This window comes from Sceloporus occidentalis, unplaced genomic scaffold (assembly GCF_023333645.1).
Source record: "Sceloporus occidentalis isolate IW3139 unplaced genomic scaffold, rSceOcc1.0.p SCAF_15, whole genome shotgun sequence".
Lineage (NCBI taxonomy): Eukaryota > Metazoa > Chordata > Lepidosauria > Squamata > Phrynosomatidae > Sceloporus > Sceloporus occidentalis.
Window position 1 is genome coordinate 2655264 of NW_028316995.1, and position 19683 is coordinate 2674946.

At 41.8% G+C, this 19683-nt stretch overlaps 1 protein-coding gene across 1 annotated transcript in view; it reads right to left on the reverse strand.

Moving 5' to 3' along the window:
• Positions 1-19683, reverse strand: part of LOC149303139 (tRNA (32-2'-O)-methyltransferase regulator THADA-like) — a 165792-nt gene that overhangs the window by 78556 nt on the left and 67553 nt on the right. The window contains exons 26-27 of the mRNA XM_089481345.1: positions 10341-10430; positions 5308-5439 (exon numbers count right to left, since the gene is read on the reverse strand). Of these exons, the coding sequence (XP_089337471.1) occupies positions 5308-5439; positions 10341-10430 (222 nt within the window). The remainder of the gene's footprint in view (positions 1-5307; positions 5440-10340; positions 10431-19683) is intronic.

The window sequence follows — 19683 nt, forward strand, 5'->3', positions numbered from 1 at the left end:
TCTCTGCACAACTATTTGTTTCTTCTTCTGTTTTTGCTCCAAAAGTTGCCACTGGGGGCAGATTCAAATAGAAATGGAAATTTATGTACCATTTTTAAAGAAAACATGAGTGAGCAGGCAAAACATTTCTTGTATTTCTCATGGGATTCATATTCAACTGCAGGTTATAACAGAATGGCTCAATCATAAAACAAAACATGGCAACAAATAAAAAAAAATAAAAATGAAAAGACCCCGTTCACAAGTCTGCACAGCCTTAATTCTTGATACTGTGTATTGCCCCCTTTAGCATCAATGACAGCGTGCAGTCTTTTGTAATAGCTGTGTATGAGGCCTAAATTCTTGCAGGTGGTATAGCTGCCTATTCGTCACGGCAAAACGCCTCCAGGTCATGCAGTCTTTGGTTGTCTTGCATTAACGGCATGTTTGAGATCTCCCCAGAGTGACTCGATGATATTACGATCAGGAGACCACTCCTGCTGTAACCACTGGAGGGTCAACTTGGCCTGGTGCTTGGGGTCATTGTTGACCCCTTTCCAGTCACGATTCTTATGGTTGTGACCAAAAAGCTCTACTTTGGTCTTGTCACTCCAAATTACAGTGTGCATGAAGCTGTGAGGCGGTGTCAGGTGTATTGTAACCAGGCTTTTTTGTGGCACTGGCGCAGTAAAGGCTTCTTTCTGGCAACTCGATCATGCAGCTCATTTTTGGTCAAGTATCATCGTACTGTGCTCCTTTAAACCACCCCACCGCCTGTTTCCAGAGCAGCCTGTATTTCTCCTGAGGTTACCTGTGGATTTTTCTTTGTATCCCCAACAATTCTTCTGGTAGTTGTGGCTGAAATCTTTCTTGGCCTACCTGACCTTGGCTTGGATCATGAGATACCCAAATCTTCCACTTTGATTGAACAGAACTGGCTGGCATTTTCATGGCTTTGGATATCTTTTTATACCCTTTTCCATCTTTATAACGTTCCATTAAGTTGTTAGCTCGTTCTTTTCTGCTCTCCATGGCTCGGTATCTCGCCTGCTCAGTGCATCCACGTGAGAGCCAACAAACTCATTGACTATTTATACAGACACTAAACGCAATGTAAAAAGCCACAGGTGAGGGAAATCAACCTTTAATTGGCATTTTAACCCGTGTGTGTTACCTTGTGTGTCTGTAACAAGGCCAAACATTCAAGAGTATGCTAACTTTTGATCAGGGCCATTTGGGTGATATATGTTATGATTATGATTTAAAAAGGAGCCAAACAACTATGTGATAATAAATGGCTTCATTTGATCACTAGCCTTAAATAAAATATTTCACTATTTCTGCCAGGGTATGTAAACTTTTGAGCACTACTGTATATGAAACCACTTCACCCTCTCAGCAAACATCGTACAGTAAATGATTAACTTTCATAGGGGAATTTTCCTGCGCGAACAATGGAGTACTGCTGGGAGCGGAGATAAATGAAAGTACTTCTAACTATCGGCACACAATACAGTTCGGGGCGGGGGGGGCACATATTTCTTAGGCGTTGACGTGTATTCATTGACAGCGAACGGCGTAGCGGAGTATATAATCCCTGCAACTGTCTCAGGCGATTTCATCGACAGAGCAAGTAATCGTCTACTAGAACACATAAAGAGAGCCCATTATCCGGCCCTTTGTCATTCAGAGCCCCAGGCGCTGCTGTACGGAATCAAGGCTATTTGTAGGTGCTCAGAAATCACATTACTCAGCGCTAAAGAACTTTACAGGTTTATAGAATTTACTAAGTTAACTATCTGTGCCAGCCGTTACATAGAGATCAGTAAATCCCAAGCAAAGCTGCGCAGGTGTAAGAGACATTTCCACCGCAGTCGGCGAGTAGCCTTTAACCGTGGTAGAAAGCGCTGCAGCCTCTCCGTGGTACATTAGCTTAATTTATGGGCCGCAATTCAGTACTTAACAGAGCCAGTTTAGGGGTTAATCAATATAGTATCCCAGTGTACATCACTGCAGAATATGATAGCGCTATATAAATTTAATAAATAATACAGAAACTAGGCTTCATATTCCTGGAGCCTCTTCTCAAAAAAATAATAATATATATATTTTTTTTAAAAAGTTTTGTAAGCGCCATGTAGGTAGGAAGCAGGCAGAGCACAAACACAGTTTTTTTGTAGCTCACGGTGCCCTGAAACCTTTTGGATTTATGCACAGACCTATGGAATCCGACCCCAGATACGGAACATGAGAAACCATAATGACTGTTTTTAGAATTCACTAGTTGTGTTTAGCATTACTTGTTACATCCCATTTACCCGATATACTGTGCTACGGAATATGATGGCGCTACATACATCAATACCATGTCATATATTGTAGTAGCGAGCTGGCAAGGCATCTCTTATCTAATTGAATATGGTGTGGTATGATGATGTCATCAACGCGATGTAAGGTCCTTTTTGTTCAACAACAGCTTGACACTTTGTATTTCATTGGTCGAAACTCTATGATTTGTGCTTTATAAAGGGTGATGGTAAACAACATGGCACAATTCTAAACCCCCTTTTCCTCGGGGGTTCCGCGTTCTCTACGCTCCGCACTCACACTGTAAACACTTGTTAGGTTTCATAACTCTTCTTCTTGCACATGTTTGCAGCGGCAGGTCCACCCGGTCATTGAAATAGCTGCTACTGATTCCTGGAGCAGCCCGGTATAGGAGGGAGCAGCAGATGTAGATGTGTCCTTGTAGCATTCAACGGATTGCATCATGGTCAAAGCAACCTTAACACCGCTTCCCACACGATGGAAAATTCCACCTCGGCTTGAACTGAAACGACGGAGGCGCAATCAGAGCTGCAGCCAAAGCACGTTACGGACGGCTGTAAAGGAAAGCGCTTTCACTTCACTTCTAAATAAACCCAGCACTCGGCCGCACTCCGCAAACCAAGCAAAGCACGGAGCGAATGGTTTACAGACCCCTGCGAACGGGCCAGAAACACAATCAAGAGGCGTTTATAAAAATTTTATTTCTTTGCAGAACGGTATTTTTAAGAAGAACTTTAACAAAACAAGCTAAAAAAACACCCAGCGAGCCGCCACGCCGTTGCATGCTGTTAGTTATCTGCTATGTGGTGCTTCATATCGGAACGCTCTAAGTTTTGTGTTTCTGCTGTATAGTTTAATTCGCTTTTCCAGTTGTTGACTCTTGTATATTTGCCAAGAGTCTTACTTTGGCTGGGAAAGTCCTGACAGTGAGCATTATGATAGAACGCCAGCTGTATCAGCCCCTTGTCATATTCTCAGGGCTGCGCATGCACAAAATGCATTTGGTGGCTTGTGACAATTTAAATGATGAAGTGAACATAGGATAGTGTGAATTTTAGGTCCCAGAAAGTATTCTGTAGGTGTAAACGTGCGAGGCGGGCCCTCTTTCCCTAACGTATCGGTTTGTCTTAATCTGTCAGTTCTAGTTTTCTCAGACCCTTTGAATTACAGACTGTAAGAAAAGTACTAAAAATAGTAATATTGATAATGCTTCCAGGACCTTTACGCTATTTCTTGATTGCTGTCAAGTACAATGTTCTGAACACCGTGTATTTTTTTTGCCCAGGCTTGATGCTCTGGTGCATCCTTAGGGACGGCAAGGACCATAACTCCCGGAAAGCGTTTATACATGCGCGGGTCTGTAGAATAAAGGACTTGTTATAATAGGGGCTCATGTGCTGTAGTATGAATGTAGTGAAGCGGAGCTGCTGCCCAACAGCTCATTCCCCTGATGTCAGCTCATTCTTTCTCCTCCATCGACATGCGAAAGACACGAAACGGCTCGGATTCTTTTTGGGGCCGCACTTCCCGGTACGGGGTCCTGGTAGTTTGTAGATAATCACAGCGGGGTTTCTCTATGAGGTCATCACAGGGTCCAGTGGAACGGATCAGGCTAAAGGTGCATGGTGAAAAGACCAGAACTTTTTTCCACTCTCTGAAAAGTTGTACCTGACAATGAAGTGACTCCCACGCCACATCTTTTACTGTCAGAGAAGTCACTGGCCGTGGGGAGTGGGGTACAGACGCAATCTGATGACCTCCAGAAAAGCCACATTCATAACGCTTGGTGAAGTCAGTGCTATGAAAGGTTACATGTCACTAAAACTCCCTTAGCAATCACTACTTAGTGAACAGCCCCTTTGTTTCCTTAAGCCTCCCCATCATTCTTTATATCAACTCTGGTATAAATATAGCTGCCTCACGCCATATATCACCGAAGGGGCTTTACAGGCCTGCGCACAGAGTCGGCTCTGCGGAGATGGGAGGCGCGAGGCTCTGCGGAGATGGGAGGCGCGAGGCTCTGCGGAGATGGGAGGCGCGAGGCTCTGCGGAGATGGGCAACTGCTGTTCACGGCTCGGTTTGCTGGCAGGTGCAGGGCAAGAACAGCAGAAAATAGCAGCCGCTGCTGCGTGCCCGCCGCGTGGGCCCGTCCAAAGGGCCACAGAAGCATTTTGTAGATCTAATACATGCAGACACACCAACAATTCAGGCACATTAACCCATTGCTGTCAGGCCAAGTGCGGGAGGGGGGCATGAATCACGCGATGTTTCATTTGGCCAGAACAGGTATTGCATGCAGAAAGTCACGCTTACCATACAAACGGTGCTTTCTTCCCAATCTCGGGGAGCACAAAAAGTTAAATATCCACGAATATTTATGGAAAACAGACATGTCTCAAACATAAACAAGCCCTGGAAATGTGTGGATTTTAAATCAAAAGCAGATTTTGTAATACTTTTGTTCTATTGAATCAATTACATGCAACGAGAAATCAAATCCCTTTTACAGGAAACTGAAAGTCCGTGGGCCGAGCACGTGTAACACATAAGACTGCGGATACATGCTTAAAACACGCAAGTGTCAGGGTGCTGCTGCTAAGCATGGACTCAATAAGGAGCACAGACACAGGCGAAAAGGTCTTTCCAGTCTTAATCTGTAGGCGATACATCTAATTAGAACACATAAAAAGCTTTTGGGACCTCGGAGGTCTCTTCTACAGATTATTTTTCTACAGGAAGCAGAGACAAATTTTTATTTTTTGGCCTAAATAAACCTACGGAAGACTCCGGTTCAGGGACTGGGAGTAATCCTAAATAATTATATTTTCTATCTGAATTAAAAGGAACGCGGTTTTAGTTTACAGCACCAAATAACACAAAATAAATGGAGATATGAACCATAAACCTCCTGTCTGCTCGTCTAGATAAATGTCTTCTTTTTAATATGTATTAATGAGTAAACGGTACGTCATGTGCTGTCCGAAGAGGAGAAATCCTACCTTATAATGAAGGGTATGAAAGGAGCCATACTGAGAGCCGAGTAGGTGCCATCCATCGGAGAAGGATAAAGCTTACTTAGGATCAGAAGCAAAAGAAATAAGCTGGGATGAAGCTTTGATTCACCGGTGTCCCTGCGAAAGCGAAAAACGACATTATTATTTACCATCATCTCTCCACTGTGAGCCACAGCAAAGCAGTCCGATGACATCATAACGCTTTAGCCACTTGCATAAAATCTTAAGTAAAACATAAAAGATTATCGCTATTAGAATAACCCCTCACACAGTAAAGCACAAATTAAAAGGAAAGGGTTCTAATAAACAGGCATTAGAGACGTTATTTTCTCTTCTCTGAGGGCTGTGTATATTATGAAAATCATTCCCACCCCGTTCCTGATTAGCAGCTCACTTATGTTTAAAGCAAACCATCACTTAGAAGAGTGCCCAAAGTGCCCAATCTTAAATATTTTATCACAATATTATCTTTTATTTATACAGCACCAACAATTTAGGCGGTGATCACTAAAAATGCTGTATTAAAGCTTAAAGAAAATGTTAACACAATAGTTTTTTTTGCGACATTTCAGCCATATCCCGTTACATAGAAAGAGGTGCTATGATTCATAAGGGCACAGCCAAGTAGACACACAGAATTTGAGGGCAGGTAAGAACTTTTTGGCCCGCCTGGTCTGGCAATTTTTGTCCTGTCCCATGCATAAAGTAAATAAAGGTGCACTTGCGATGTGAAATCAAATACACAAAATGCCACCTCTATCACCTCTCAATCAGTAAGAATCCTATATATTGTTCATAGGTTATGAATCCCAAACCTAAAGAAGATGTGAACCTGATGAATAAGGAAGTAGAAATACAAGCCTACGGACAAAAGTAAAAGTAACAAATCTTGGTAAAACCACACATGCCATTTTTTGTAGTTGGAAGAGAACACAGGATTGAAAGCAGTTGTATTGAGTAAATTCCCCAACTGGGTGGTGGGGGAAGCCCGTAAACCATGATGGGAATAAGGACGTAATACAGACTTGATGCTGGGAATGCCATCACTGGTGCCTGTGTTGGATTAGGTTATCACCCCAGCCTCATAACACTCATAATATCATAGCGGCAGACAGTCCCAACGGCAGGACTGCAAGAAACTTAGATGGAAACGGCCACATCTTACATGAAGACATGGCGGGAAACCAGGAATTAAAACAAATCACCTCAAAGTAGCTCTGCGTAGTTATTACCAACAGGAACACACAGCAAGGCAGAAACTTAAAATCTAATGCAGGAGCAACAGAGCTTGTGTCTCGCACAGAGAACTGGCGGCAAAGAACCCAGAACATGAAGACCCTGAACAGCGCCAGCAAGCCATCCATTCCATTTCTTTTATTACGCAGTTGCACGCCTGATGGCTGGATAAGCTTGCATGCTACGCCTTCATGCTCGTGTCGCGTGTGACCTGGCATATCCAACTGCTGGCCGCACCCTTTGGCAGGCAGATCGGGCGAGTGCGCGGGGCAAATGGCCAGTCCGGGTCTGATTAACGGTCCCTTTAATCATAAACACAGACCCAAATCACCAGCAGGTAAGGCATAATATTGCATCTAAAGCACTTTTAGTATTACCATCATTGAACCAGATGTAGGAGCCTTAACGCTGTTGACTGGATAACGCTTCTACCGGCCAACATCTGACGCACCGTGAATAGATCTTCCATACCAAATTTAAGTGTTAATAGAAGTATTATTAAACACTAATCTACAGACACCAGACAAGCCAGAACGCTTGTTGTTCCCTCAGAAATCTCATGGCGCTGTCACAACCACAAGGAATTCTGGGTAGGTGCATGCAAATAAGGTCAACAATTATCACCTTTTACCTCTATATCCACTTAGGGAGAAAATACAAAGAAATAACTCTACAACGGGTGGCCTGTTGTGCACCAGGTGCGAGCTACGAGGGGAAGCAGTCCTAAGATTATTTTAAAGAAACACAAGAAAAAAAATATATATTAACGGACTCCTTAAGCTCCTCAGATTCTCCCTCTATACTTCTTCCGAACTTCCTTTGAAACAATCAAAAGAAAATCAGATGAGGCGTTGTCATTCTTTTTGCTAGGAATTATATTTTATCTTGGTCGGTTAGTCATGTCATGTAATAATTAGCCACACAAACAGTTTTACTGGCAAGGATATCTAAATCGTGCTAATATGAACTTAACCCTTTGTAATTTTCTTATTACCCTTTCAGTGCTAGAGAGTACAGCATTTGAAACTCCTTTTGAAATCTACTTGAGCATACTTTAAATAACTAAAAAAAGTAAAGCTAGAAAGAAAGTAAATGTGTGTATGTATATATATATATATATATATATATATATATATATATATATATATATATATATATATATATATAGCACACACACAAGCCATAGAAGACCCTTTGATTTTGTTTTTTACCACCTATCAGAACCTTTTTTTGTGTCCCCACAGTCCAGTTTTTGACCAACATAGTATTCTAAAAACCTGCCTGTACACAAAACGTAAACGTTTCTATAACATATCGCATATCTAAGCAGGGAAAATATCTAGTTTTCACTGGGATGGGGTCGGTGAAGGTACTGTGCATGACTGGAGGAAGATTCATGGCAAGCGAATGTTAGAGAGATGAAAGGCTGGGTGATAATGAGAAACGTGACTCCGTGACCTGAGATCGGTGCACTGGGCAGAGGAGTAGCCAGGACGGAAAGATAATTATTTTGTGGTGAAGGCTGGCTGTTGTATGGTGCCAGCAGTCACCAGCACATGAGATCTGTATTGATTAAGAGTCAAGGAATTTGCTCTCCCGAGTATCATTTTTATCTGCTTGTTGCAAACTTCCAGAAAACTCCATGATCTAATAGTCCCAGGGGCAGCGTGGTTTGCTGGCCTGAACCTGGTCAACGTTAAAAATACACAGATAATAATGAAAAGAGTATGTTACGCTGCGTACTTATAACCTCTCAGATTCCGCTGTTATGTAACTTCATTCATCCAGAAACCGGACCAAACCTTTACAAAAAATTATTCTACCATAGAATCCAGGAGAAAATGCACGCCTATGATGTCACTATTTCATCATTGTTTATTGTGCGCTATTCTTTTTGTCATATTTTTTTTTATACAAATGTACCTTACAATTTTATTGTGGAATTAATCTTAATTCGTTAATCTGTAGATTATAAACTTGTTTGAGCAGGGCCCTCTTCACCTGTTTCTGTAAATCTAATTGTTCAGTTATATATGACTTCTAATGTTCTGTCCACCCATTGTACAGCGCTGTGTAATTTGATGGCGCTATATAAAACAAATATTAAAAATATACTCAAACTACAATATATCTCCAAAATGTTACTTATTTTTTAGCAAATATTATTCACATGGATAGACAGATTGTTAAATAACTATTCCGTCAACAGCTGGAACAACCCAACAATTAGGAACTTATTATTGCTGTAGTGTTTTTTTTCTTCTTATGCTGGATTTTTTAAAGTCTATTAGTAAAATCAATAGTCCAGATAGCCGACGATGCTGGGGCCAAGGTCTATTTCGAATGGCAAGACACTGTACTGCTAAGGGTTAAAACAGACAGACGACGTAAAGAACACTGAGGGCTGTATTCTTAATGCAGTCATCTAGAACGTGCCGCAGCAGTTATGGTGAATACCTTCCAGTGCTGGCTTATCAATAAGCACCGGGATAATATCAGATAATGGGCTGGAGGAGACAGGGGACGCGATGATGAAGGATGTGACATCTACCAGAGACGGTGTAGTCAAGACAAAAGGAAAGTAGGACAAGTAAAACCTACCAAGGTATCTAAAAATCTAGAACGGGAACCCTAGAACCTGAGTGTGCACACAACATTAACCCCTTGAGGACAACAGGTTGTCCTTAAACCCACTAACAATGCATTGGAAGCCCATAAATGTATGGGCTATGTCGTGAAGGGGTTAAACCCCCCCCCCGCGAATAATGTTACCGATAGTTTAAAGAACCTGGTGTGCAACAACTGGGTCAGTGACTTATAACACACCAGGCACTTACATTATCGGTGAAGGAAGCGGTGCTAGAATAATTAACCCTTTTACTGCCATCAGGAAAACCTGCTATCCTGTTTAATGCTTGTAAAACGTGTATTATCTTCCTTCTAGCGCGAAAGAGTGTTCAAGTTTAGAATTCTTTTTCCATTAAATATAATATTCCAACATAGCATCCTATTCCGGTTTTGGAAAAGTTTTTTGATTTAAAAATAAATGGATTCGCAATTGAAACATCAACCTGGTTTTCGATGTGAATAAGGGCTTTGGCAACATCGTGTTGTTATTTAAGGAATGAGTTACACACCAAACCGTGACATTTTAATACCAGCTGGTTCACTTCACCTATCCTAAATCTAAAAGGCCGAAACTCATCTTTTGTTCCATTTCCAGTTGAGGACGGCCATGTTTCTCACAAAAAGTCTGAAGGCTATTTCATTTTCCTAGAACTGTTTCTGTACATAACATCAGCAGCAGTAATTTTTCAGGACATGTTTTCTGGCTCTAGCAATGCTCTTTCGATGGATTATCTCTAGTCTTGGACATTGGTAAATCATTTATACACTTTTCTATTATCTCCCCGTATATAATATACCAACCAACTGTCCCATATCCGGTAAGAATGTCATCGGTTCCCATTCTCACAGTACTTTGGCATAAACCAGAAGAGGCTGGCAAATTGTAAATCCCCTTATACTGAGGCACCTGGAAAACGTAGACCACTGGTGTATAGATATATTGGTGTATAGCTGTCCTTTGCTGGCCAAGCTGTAAATGCATCCTTTGATACCGTTTGATCCCAAATGGGGAAAACAACCTTTAATTACTAAGGCCAGTCAAAACATCTGTTTGTTTTTGTTTTCCTAGTCTGACTCCCCAACCCCTAACCCAGGCGCCCCCATAAATTCCAAGCGACACTGAAAAGGTGATCATGATATTTTATTTTCCTCACCTGTCAACGGTGTTGGCTACAACTTCCAGATGTTCCAGGAGGAAGGGGTAGAGAGTTGGAAATCGAGAGAAAAACTCTCTCCCTGTCATTCTGCAAAAGAAACAAATGAATCATTTAATCACTTAGATCCAAACCTAACGTATTTTATATATACATCGTTAATACGCGCTCCGGTGGCCAAAATAAATAAATGAATAACCTGATTTAGTCCACAACATTGAAAAGGGGAAAGAACCAGCGATAATATATTCTGATGCTCGAGTTCTCCTAATTCACGCCACAAAGGCTCCCTGAACCAATAACAACAAGAAGGAACTTAAAAATAAGCGAGAGAGAGATAACTAAAAGGTGAGGAATCATGCAGACTATTAGAAATATAAAACAAAGCCGTAAGATGGAGGTCCCCTATCCCAACGTCATAACTGGGGTTCTCCACCAAGCAGCTCAAACAAGCCCCTCGTCTTGCGGGCAGCTGCCCCTCTTGACCCACGGAAGTTACGGGCCGATAAAGACATACATTTTATGGGCACATAGGATAGTTCCTTTTTAACCCAAATATTAATGCACTTTGGTGATGCTGTAACAGATTTTATCTACACATTCCATGCATTTATAGAACGCCAGCATTCAAACCGTGTCCCTCTTTTCTGCACACGTCTGCAACTTGCCTCTGTAAATCTGCGCATCATCAGAAATACTGCCTAAATGCAAAACACTAAAAATAGTAAAACTAACAAACAAAATTCATCTGTAGGTTGAAGTTTGTTTCTCTTTCCTGGGTGTGCAAGTTTAAAGTTAATGATGTCCCAAAAATAGGCTCTGTCGGCTGCTGGCTTTCCCAACCAAGTCTCAACGAAGCTGTCCCTTCGGATCTACTGTAAACCAAATCCATCTTTATTTCTATCCATCTGATTAATGTTCTTGTTATTAGAAAGCGGACGAGTGAACATGGCCACCGGTACACAATTTTTTTTTTTAGTTTTTAAATCACAGAACACAAAAAAAAAAAGAGAACAGGAAAAATGCAGCTGGCCGAGGATACAAATGTGTCGCCTGAATGCAATTTTGCTATTTCTTATCAGTGACCCTTGTGGTGACCACATTCTTTTTTTTGTCTGGTAAGGCACAAAAAGCATTCGTCATACTTCTTGAATCACAGACAATTTACTTATGGAAAGTATCATGCATCTCGGCAAATCTAGATGAGCTCGGTCCGCAAGCTTTCACTCCTATTCCTTCCCAAAAGAAATAGTAAATTTGCAGCGTTACAGTCTTTATTTTCATACTAACGACCTAAGCTTATAAATATTCTTTTCACATGAGACAGTAGAACACGAACTCCCTGATATCACTGATATCACTCTGCATTATCAAGTGCAAACCCCATGAGCTTTTCCGCCCCGGTATAGGTTAGCCCAGTATAATGCATAGGTAATGTGGTAGGCGTTCATTAACCTGCATACATTGTACAGCCAATACACTGTTTTTGCAGCATGCTTACACCTGTTTGGTAGGCCTCGTATAATACATTTGTATTATTTGAGCCTGTGACTAGCTTAGTGCACCGACATTTCTTCTTTTCCCTGTTCATTAACCTCTCCTGACCCACCCATGCATCACACACGACTAGTTCAGCACCGTTTGAGAAACTCACAGGGCCCTTCATAATGCAAAGTGACAGCAGGCGGTTAATATCAGGCGGGACTGGCCATCTAGCTCACCAGCCAAATTCCTAGTGGGCCGCTGGCCGAGAGAGCCACACATTCACGTAATCTGTCTCTGGAGCATGCAGTCAGCGGCTGGATATGCCCCGCCACACTCTAAGTAGGCATAAAAATATAGCGTGTGGATACATGTATCCAGCCTTCGACCACATATACGCTATCAGCTGGCCACTGGCCTTAAAGTGCCAGGGCCTCCTCATCATCACCAGCCCGGCATTGGTTGAAATCTTAAACTCTTACAAAGGTAAGCAAAGTTTCTGTCTATGGAGGAGTTCATTGGACAACATTAGGGCTGGAGAGCTTTCTTTCCATCTGTGGTCCAATAAGAGGACTGCCTATGACATCCATAACAGAGACAGATTCACTTCTGTAAAGTTCCAAAGAATATCTTCAGATTATGGGAACCTTTCACCCTTTCTATCCTGAGGTTGAGAGATCACATCATTTTCACTGTTCTTTCAGTGAAACCCAACTTTCGTGTAAATTCGGCACTATCATTAACTAGGTATTAATTGTCAATATTTTTATAAGAATTAGAAAGTATTATAATATTGCTGGTTTTGACTGCCAATTTAAGAAGTTCAGTTGCCCAACTACACCGCGTCATGAAAGAACAACTTCAATGAGCACCTACTAGCAGAAAGCCCGAGCTGGCTCTATATAATGCATTGTTAGTGTAGGAGGATTGCTTGAAAGTCTCTTCCTTGATTTTACTATGTATTATACGGGGTCGGCTAAGAACATCTTGTATTTGAAGCTCATCAGGGCTGGTCGCCAATAATGGACAGTGGTGCTGATGGGCTACAAAGTTCAACTCAACGGCAAACGGACAGCTTAGTAAATCCAACCATCTATCTGTAGAAATAAAGCACTAGACAGGTGTGAGTATTAAAATATAATATATTTTGAACAGGCTGCACATAAGTAAGGCATGTAAGGACTGCATAAACGTCTTAAACAACTGTATTTATGAATATACGTATAATATGTGTAGATATATGAATATTCTGTGAAATGAAGTATTCTTAGAAACAGGTTTCAGACATGTATAGCTGTGGTTACACATTACTTAATTCAATGAGATGAACAAATTATTCTTATAAGAATTCACCAACTGCGTGACCGCGCAACATTAAACAAATTAAAACGTGATTCATTTGGTTAAGGACAGTCTGCCAACAACTACCAAAAAACACAATCGCGGATGCTTGTAGTGTCACCTTTTGCCACAGATCTCTGCTTCCCAGAAATAAACTAAACAATAACTTTGACCCTGATTGCAAACAAAGTACCGTATTTGCTCGATTATAAGACGAGGTTTTTTTCAGAGCAAATGCTCTGAAAAATACCCCTCGTCTTCTAATCGGGGTCGTCTTCTAATCAGACCTCAAATAGAGTCTGATTAGGAGACTAAGATCCAGATCCCCCGCACCGCTGCAGGGGACCTGGATCCTCCTGTCTCACCCCCCCCCCATCATACACACACTTACCGGTGCTTCCTGCTGTATTGCCGGGGCAGCGGGTTGACGTCTACGCGATCCGCGTAGACAACGTCCGCTGCAGCCGGAAGGAGGTGTGGCTAGCAGCGGGGGTTGTCTGCGTCCGTCGCGCAAACCTTCCCCGACTGTCAGAGATCAGAGTTCCCCGCACCGGTGCGGGGAACTCTGATCTCTGACAGCCGGGGAAAGTATACGCGACGGACGGATACAAACCCCCGCTGCCAACTCCACCTCCTTCCGGCTGCAGCAGAAGGCGACGTCAACCCGCTGCCCCGGCTGGAAGCACCGGTAAGAGAGGGCTGAGAGGGGAGGGGAGGGGAGAGTGTGTGTGTGTGTGTGTGTGTTAGTTAAATGGGGGTATAGGGTGTGTGTGTGTGTGTGTGTGTGTGTTAAATGGGGGCATAGGGCATTTCTGGAGTGGCGTTAAGGGGGCATTTAATAGAGCACTCTGCCTCCTGAAATGCCTTATACACCTATATGCCACTCTGCCCCATAATATGCATTTTAACCCCCTAAATGCCAGAGTGGCATATAGGGGTATAAGGCATTTCTGGAGGCAGAGTGCTCTATACAATGCCTTTTAACTCCCTTAATGCCACTCTGCCTCCTGAAATGCCTTATACCTCCCTATATGCCACTCTGCCCCATAATATGCATTTTAACCCCCTAAATGCCAGAATGGGATATAGGGGTATAAGGCATTTCTGGAGGCAGAGTGGCATATAGGGGTATAAGGCATTTCTGGAGGCAGAGTGGCACATAGGGGGTCAAAAGGCATACCATGGGGCACAGTGGCATATAGAGGGTTAAAAGGCATATCATGGGCCACAGTGCCATATTGGAGTGGCAAGCCTGGGGGCAGATGTGCGTAACTGGGGGACAGGTTGGAAAATACAAGAAATAAAAACAAAAAAAATATTTTTCTCAATCATAGCTTTTATTAAAAAAAATAGTTTACATGAATTAACATTTACTGGTAAAACTTTTTTCCTTTAGGGTCGTCTTATATTCAGGCTTTTTCTTTTTTTCCTAAGTTAATATTCAGATTTTGGGGGGTCGTCTTATAATCAGGGTCGTCTTATAATCGAGCAAATGCGGTATAAGCTGTAGGTCGTTTAGTGATACTAAAAGCTGTGAACATGTAACTTGCGCAGAGCCATTCTTATATCCCGGTTACATAATATCACTCATCTTCTGTAAGCAATCTCATTACGGTACAGAAAGAAAGATATATTGCTTGGTTTCCTAAAACAGCTTGATTTTACTGTTTAAATAAGGCTGTATTTACAGGCTCAGCTACAGTCTTCTGAGATTGAAAAATGAGGATCTATGTGCTCCTTGGAGTATTCAGTCTTGGATTCTGAAGAATCGTCTCTCATCCTCTCATTTCCTCCTTATATGAGCTGCTTTTAGAAGAATGAGCTGACTGCAGAGCGGTCATCTCAAAGTCATCCAAAATCTGCTGGATCAGTAACTGAAACCGGGGTGGGGGGGGTTGGGAATAGCATTAAATCTGCAAATAATTTTTCATCATTGCTATGCACCCAAAAATATTAATTTTCTGTTTATCTGAGAACGGAATGGACAACATCATGTAAACTCTCAAAACGCTACGGTCTCATAGAAGTCTGCTGAAATCAGGGGATGCGGCAGACATCTTCATTAAGCGTATATCATTTTAGGCCTTTTATTTAATAAGGACATAAAAATTGTTTAAAAAGTTGAGTTTGGGGACATATGAATTATACAGATGCTGTTCCAGTCGTGGAGATCAGAAATTTCATCCATTAGGTCTCGTCAGCTAGGAGTCTCCACAATTTTAAGAAATCGCAAAGATCACTCATCTCCATCATCATATCTGGGAGTTCAGAGTCTCATGGTGACGCACTACTTCTTTAGGTCCCTGGGTCTACATAAATTAAAAAGCGAGAAACTACTAGGGAACAGTGTTTGGTTATGCCCACTCCCCACCCCATCCACACCTTCTCTCCACCCACTTCCTACCCCATCCACACCTTCTCTCCACCCACTTCCCACCCCATCCACACCTACTCTCCACCCACTTTAAAAAAAAATCTAATTGGAGCAAGCCACACCCCCACAGAAAGTTAGCCACACCTCTTAATCATTGCCCCACCTTCCAGGAGAGGGGGGGACCTAGAAGTCCTCTGGAATGCGAAGCATGCGCATAGTGCACCGCAGAAGGCAAAATAGAAATGTCGGCTTCTCCAATTGGAGCTATGAATGCTCTGTCAGATTTCAGCTGTTTAATAAAGAGTTTAAGGTTTAAAAAAAAAAAAGAGCAAAAGGTGCCTTAAAAATACCCCCCCCCCCCCTCGGTGAGGTTTATCAGTATGCCATCCTGTTTCATGAATCAATTGGCAAAAAGCTCCCTTACTATAGCTATATCCAAAAAAATGAGACATGAAATAAATATAATAAAAATAGAACGTCTACATAGAGAAAGGGATTAAAGATAAGATCGAGGTGACTCAAACAGGAACAAACAGTGACCGATAACTTTCAGACACAAACATTGGCACGTAAGCCGGGTTTTAATAACCCACATTACTTTGGTCAGCAAATTTCATGACTGCGCTCCAGAAACTTTGTTTGTAAAGCTGTTCAGCGAGAATCGTCTGGAGACATTTTACAGAGTTATCCTTACATATTCCAGATAAGCCTTTTCACTTTTATTTAAACACCAGAGGCCAGAACTAAAGGAGGAAAAAAAAATAAAATAAAACTCAAAGCTGCACAGCTGTTGGTGGACTGCAGTTCCCATGACTCTCTACCAACGAATGGCTTGAGGAAAATCATGGAAATTCTAGTTCATCGGCAGCTGAGGAATGACAGTTTGTCCTCCTCTGTGTTCTAACAGAGGGAAGAAACGATTCTTCAAATGAACGACCTCATTAGTGTCAAACTTGTTCTCCCAGTTTGTTGGGACAGGAGCACTTCAGCATCCAGAGGCTACACATGAAGTAGCTGCCTTCCTTCTTGGCCCTACAGGAGAAACGTTACATCCAAGCAGCTAGACCAGTTAATTCGTATATCCCGGCCAGCAGCCTCTACGACCCCCGCTTACCGTAACCATCTACGCATGTTCACAAGGGGTTTATTCACTAAAGGGAGAGTTGTGCTTTTAACCAACTTCATTATTCACGACAAAAGGGACAGGTTTCTCCGGCAGAAAGGGCTGGGCTGGAGATTAGACTTAGAAGAAGCCTCACTGATTTAACTATTCATTATACAGGGCCATGCAAGCTCTCCCTGCAGCAGACGTACAATGGGGTTGGACCTTCATAATGTATGGTGAAGTCAATGAGCTGAAACCACAACTCCAAGTAAACTGGGAACCTAGAAAGCTGAAGTATGTAAAAAAATATACGTGATGTCGCCCGTACATGATATATTTTTCATACACCTATTCCTCTAAAATAGAAGCTAATTAAATTAAGCAAAAACGTACAGGAAATACACCGCAAGGTATCCCAAGGAAACTTTGGCTAAAGGCTATTAGCTGGTATATAAAAAGTGCCTTTATAGCAGAAATCGCTCCAGTGCCATATAATTTACGCAGGCTGACTGGCAGATCCGTTATTAACTTCACAAGAAACACAGAGAACGTGAACTTTCAAGAATGTTTGTTCTAGAAGTTCTATTTGAAGAAGTCTGAAAAACCGATGGACAATGAACAGGCCTCGGCTCTCCTAACAATTTATTTTACAGCTCTGTGAGCTCAGAGCGTGTTTTCTCAAGCCACTGAACTCGAGAAGTATTTTGCTTACTTGGGCAGGAATTTAGTTACGCCATTTTTTAAATCCACAGAAAACAAGTGTTACTTTTTTTTTTTTAGCTAAAAATATAAATTCCGCTAAAGCATCAAGCCGTTCCCCTCTACTAACATTTATTCCTTTTAAACTCCTACGCACACATTCCACTCCCTCCAGGGCTCTAATTATCATGGTTACCAAAAAAAAAATACTCTTAACAAAATACATAAAACTATTCAGGAAAAAAAATAAAAGGTCCATTCCCAAAGAAGTGAGAGAGGATAATCCGGGTGCTGTAATATCTCACATAAGTATCTCTGCCAAGGTTCCTCAACAATTTGTTAAGTTGACTTTAGTTGAGTCTAGGTTAGGGCGCTAAGAATCGCCAATCATACTTGGAATCAGGGCTTTGAATGAAATTTTATTGGAAATTCCAAAAGTACAGTTTTATTGAGATGGGGCGCAGCTGCCCAGAAACTATTTACCAAGACTGAACTTATCACAAAAAGGGAAGAAGGATCATCCGTTTAGCGTTGGAAAGTGGGCACACTTTGTTGTGTTCTCTGTTCATCACATTTTGGGGGACCTGCGAACTAGCGATCAACATTCTCTCTGCGGAACATTATTGCTCATATCTCACTTTTGTGGAGGTGACAGGTTAGTGTTTAGATTGTACGCTCCTTTGACAAGGGCCCTTCTAGCTTAATGTTATTAAGGACAAAGCCAAGAAGGACATCTTGCAAGAAGAGTTGAAATGTATAAATTTTCAGTGAATGGACTCCAAGATGGTTCTAAAAGCGTTATATTTTGTGTTTTTAAAACATGGCATCAAACCCCTTAAACTACTTGCTCATTTTCTTTTTAGTATGGGTTTGCTATATAAGAACAGACACGTAAGCCGTATATTTGGTTTTACAAGCTGGTTCCTCGATGATACGTCCAACTATCACAAGTTTTACATGCTGTAGGACCATGACATAGCCAGCAGCCTCACTGCTAACACGGGCACATCTTCAATCGCAGAAGGGTAAGTGCTATGGAGACTTCTAATGACCCGTTGCTTGGAAGTGCTGGGATGCACACATTTTCAGAGTTGTTTTTCTCAAAAATGTTTGCGGATAGAAAAAACATCAAGGTTCTCTCACTCTATAAACTTTTTATAGAATATTTGAAACGTGTTATTGGGTTCGACAACATCCACGAAGGGAGTGTGTTTCGGAGAAAGGGAAATGTTAATAGAAGAGATCCTAAAGGAGATACTGAAACAGAAAGGGAAAAGCGAGACAGTGAATAATCCACTTATTCAGAATTATCAATCACACACACGTATACACACACACACACACACATACATACACACACACATATATATACACATATATACACACACACACATCCGGACATCAGTGTGAGCTGGCAGTAACAGCACAAAAAGAAGACACTGGGCCCGGGTCACCAAGCTGGAAGGTTCTCGTGTGCTTCAGGAAGGATGTATGACAGAACCCAAATGTAGAATGAGAGGGGGTATTTTAGGCGCTGTGATCACGCTTGTGTTTCTGCCCATCCGACGAGCCATCTCAGAATTGCTAACCGTTCCGAAGATTTAGTCTAATACAAATAGTTTTAAGAGGATTGTGAGCGCTGATGAGCAAGGTCCGCCTTCTGTAAATTTAAGTATGCAATTACTATATGTAGCTCCTTTTGAATAGCTCAACAGAGTGTGTTGGTGCTATACAAACACAATAATAATACAATGTGAGCTGCAGAAACGCAAACTACACACATTTTTCTACAGAACTTTCACCAAATCCTTTGTCACAAAAAAATCTCTAATCAATGAGACGGCTTTTAATCATCTTATTGCAGACACACAAGATATGAGCCATGTTTAAGGCAGAATCAGATAAGGATGGAGGATAGTCCCTAAAAGCTACGTTAACCGGCATTTATTATTCATATTCACCTACTGCGTACCGGTTTTGCGTATTTTTCTGTTTGTGTCCAATTAACTCTTTCCCCCCGGTCTATCCATTATGAGCATTCCTGAGCTATGTGGCGTTCTCCTATTGATGGTTTTTATTTGGCAAAATTTGTCATGCCTGTCTTCTCTTGGGTCTGTTTTATTTTATGTTGTCTTTTTTTCTTCCCTACTAAACCCTTATCTCCTATATCTCCCCTCTCACTGCCACTGTCCACTCCAACAGTATATTTAAGGCTCTCTCCTACAGCCCTCATAAAGCCCGCAACATACTCTTCAATCTTGCTCTAAACATATAGAAACAATTTGCACTTTAACCTCTTATCCAGTAGAAGACACTTGGTATCTCTCACTCCCCATTATGTT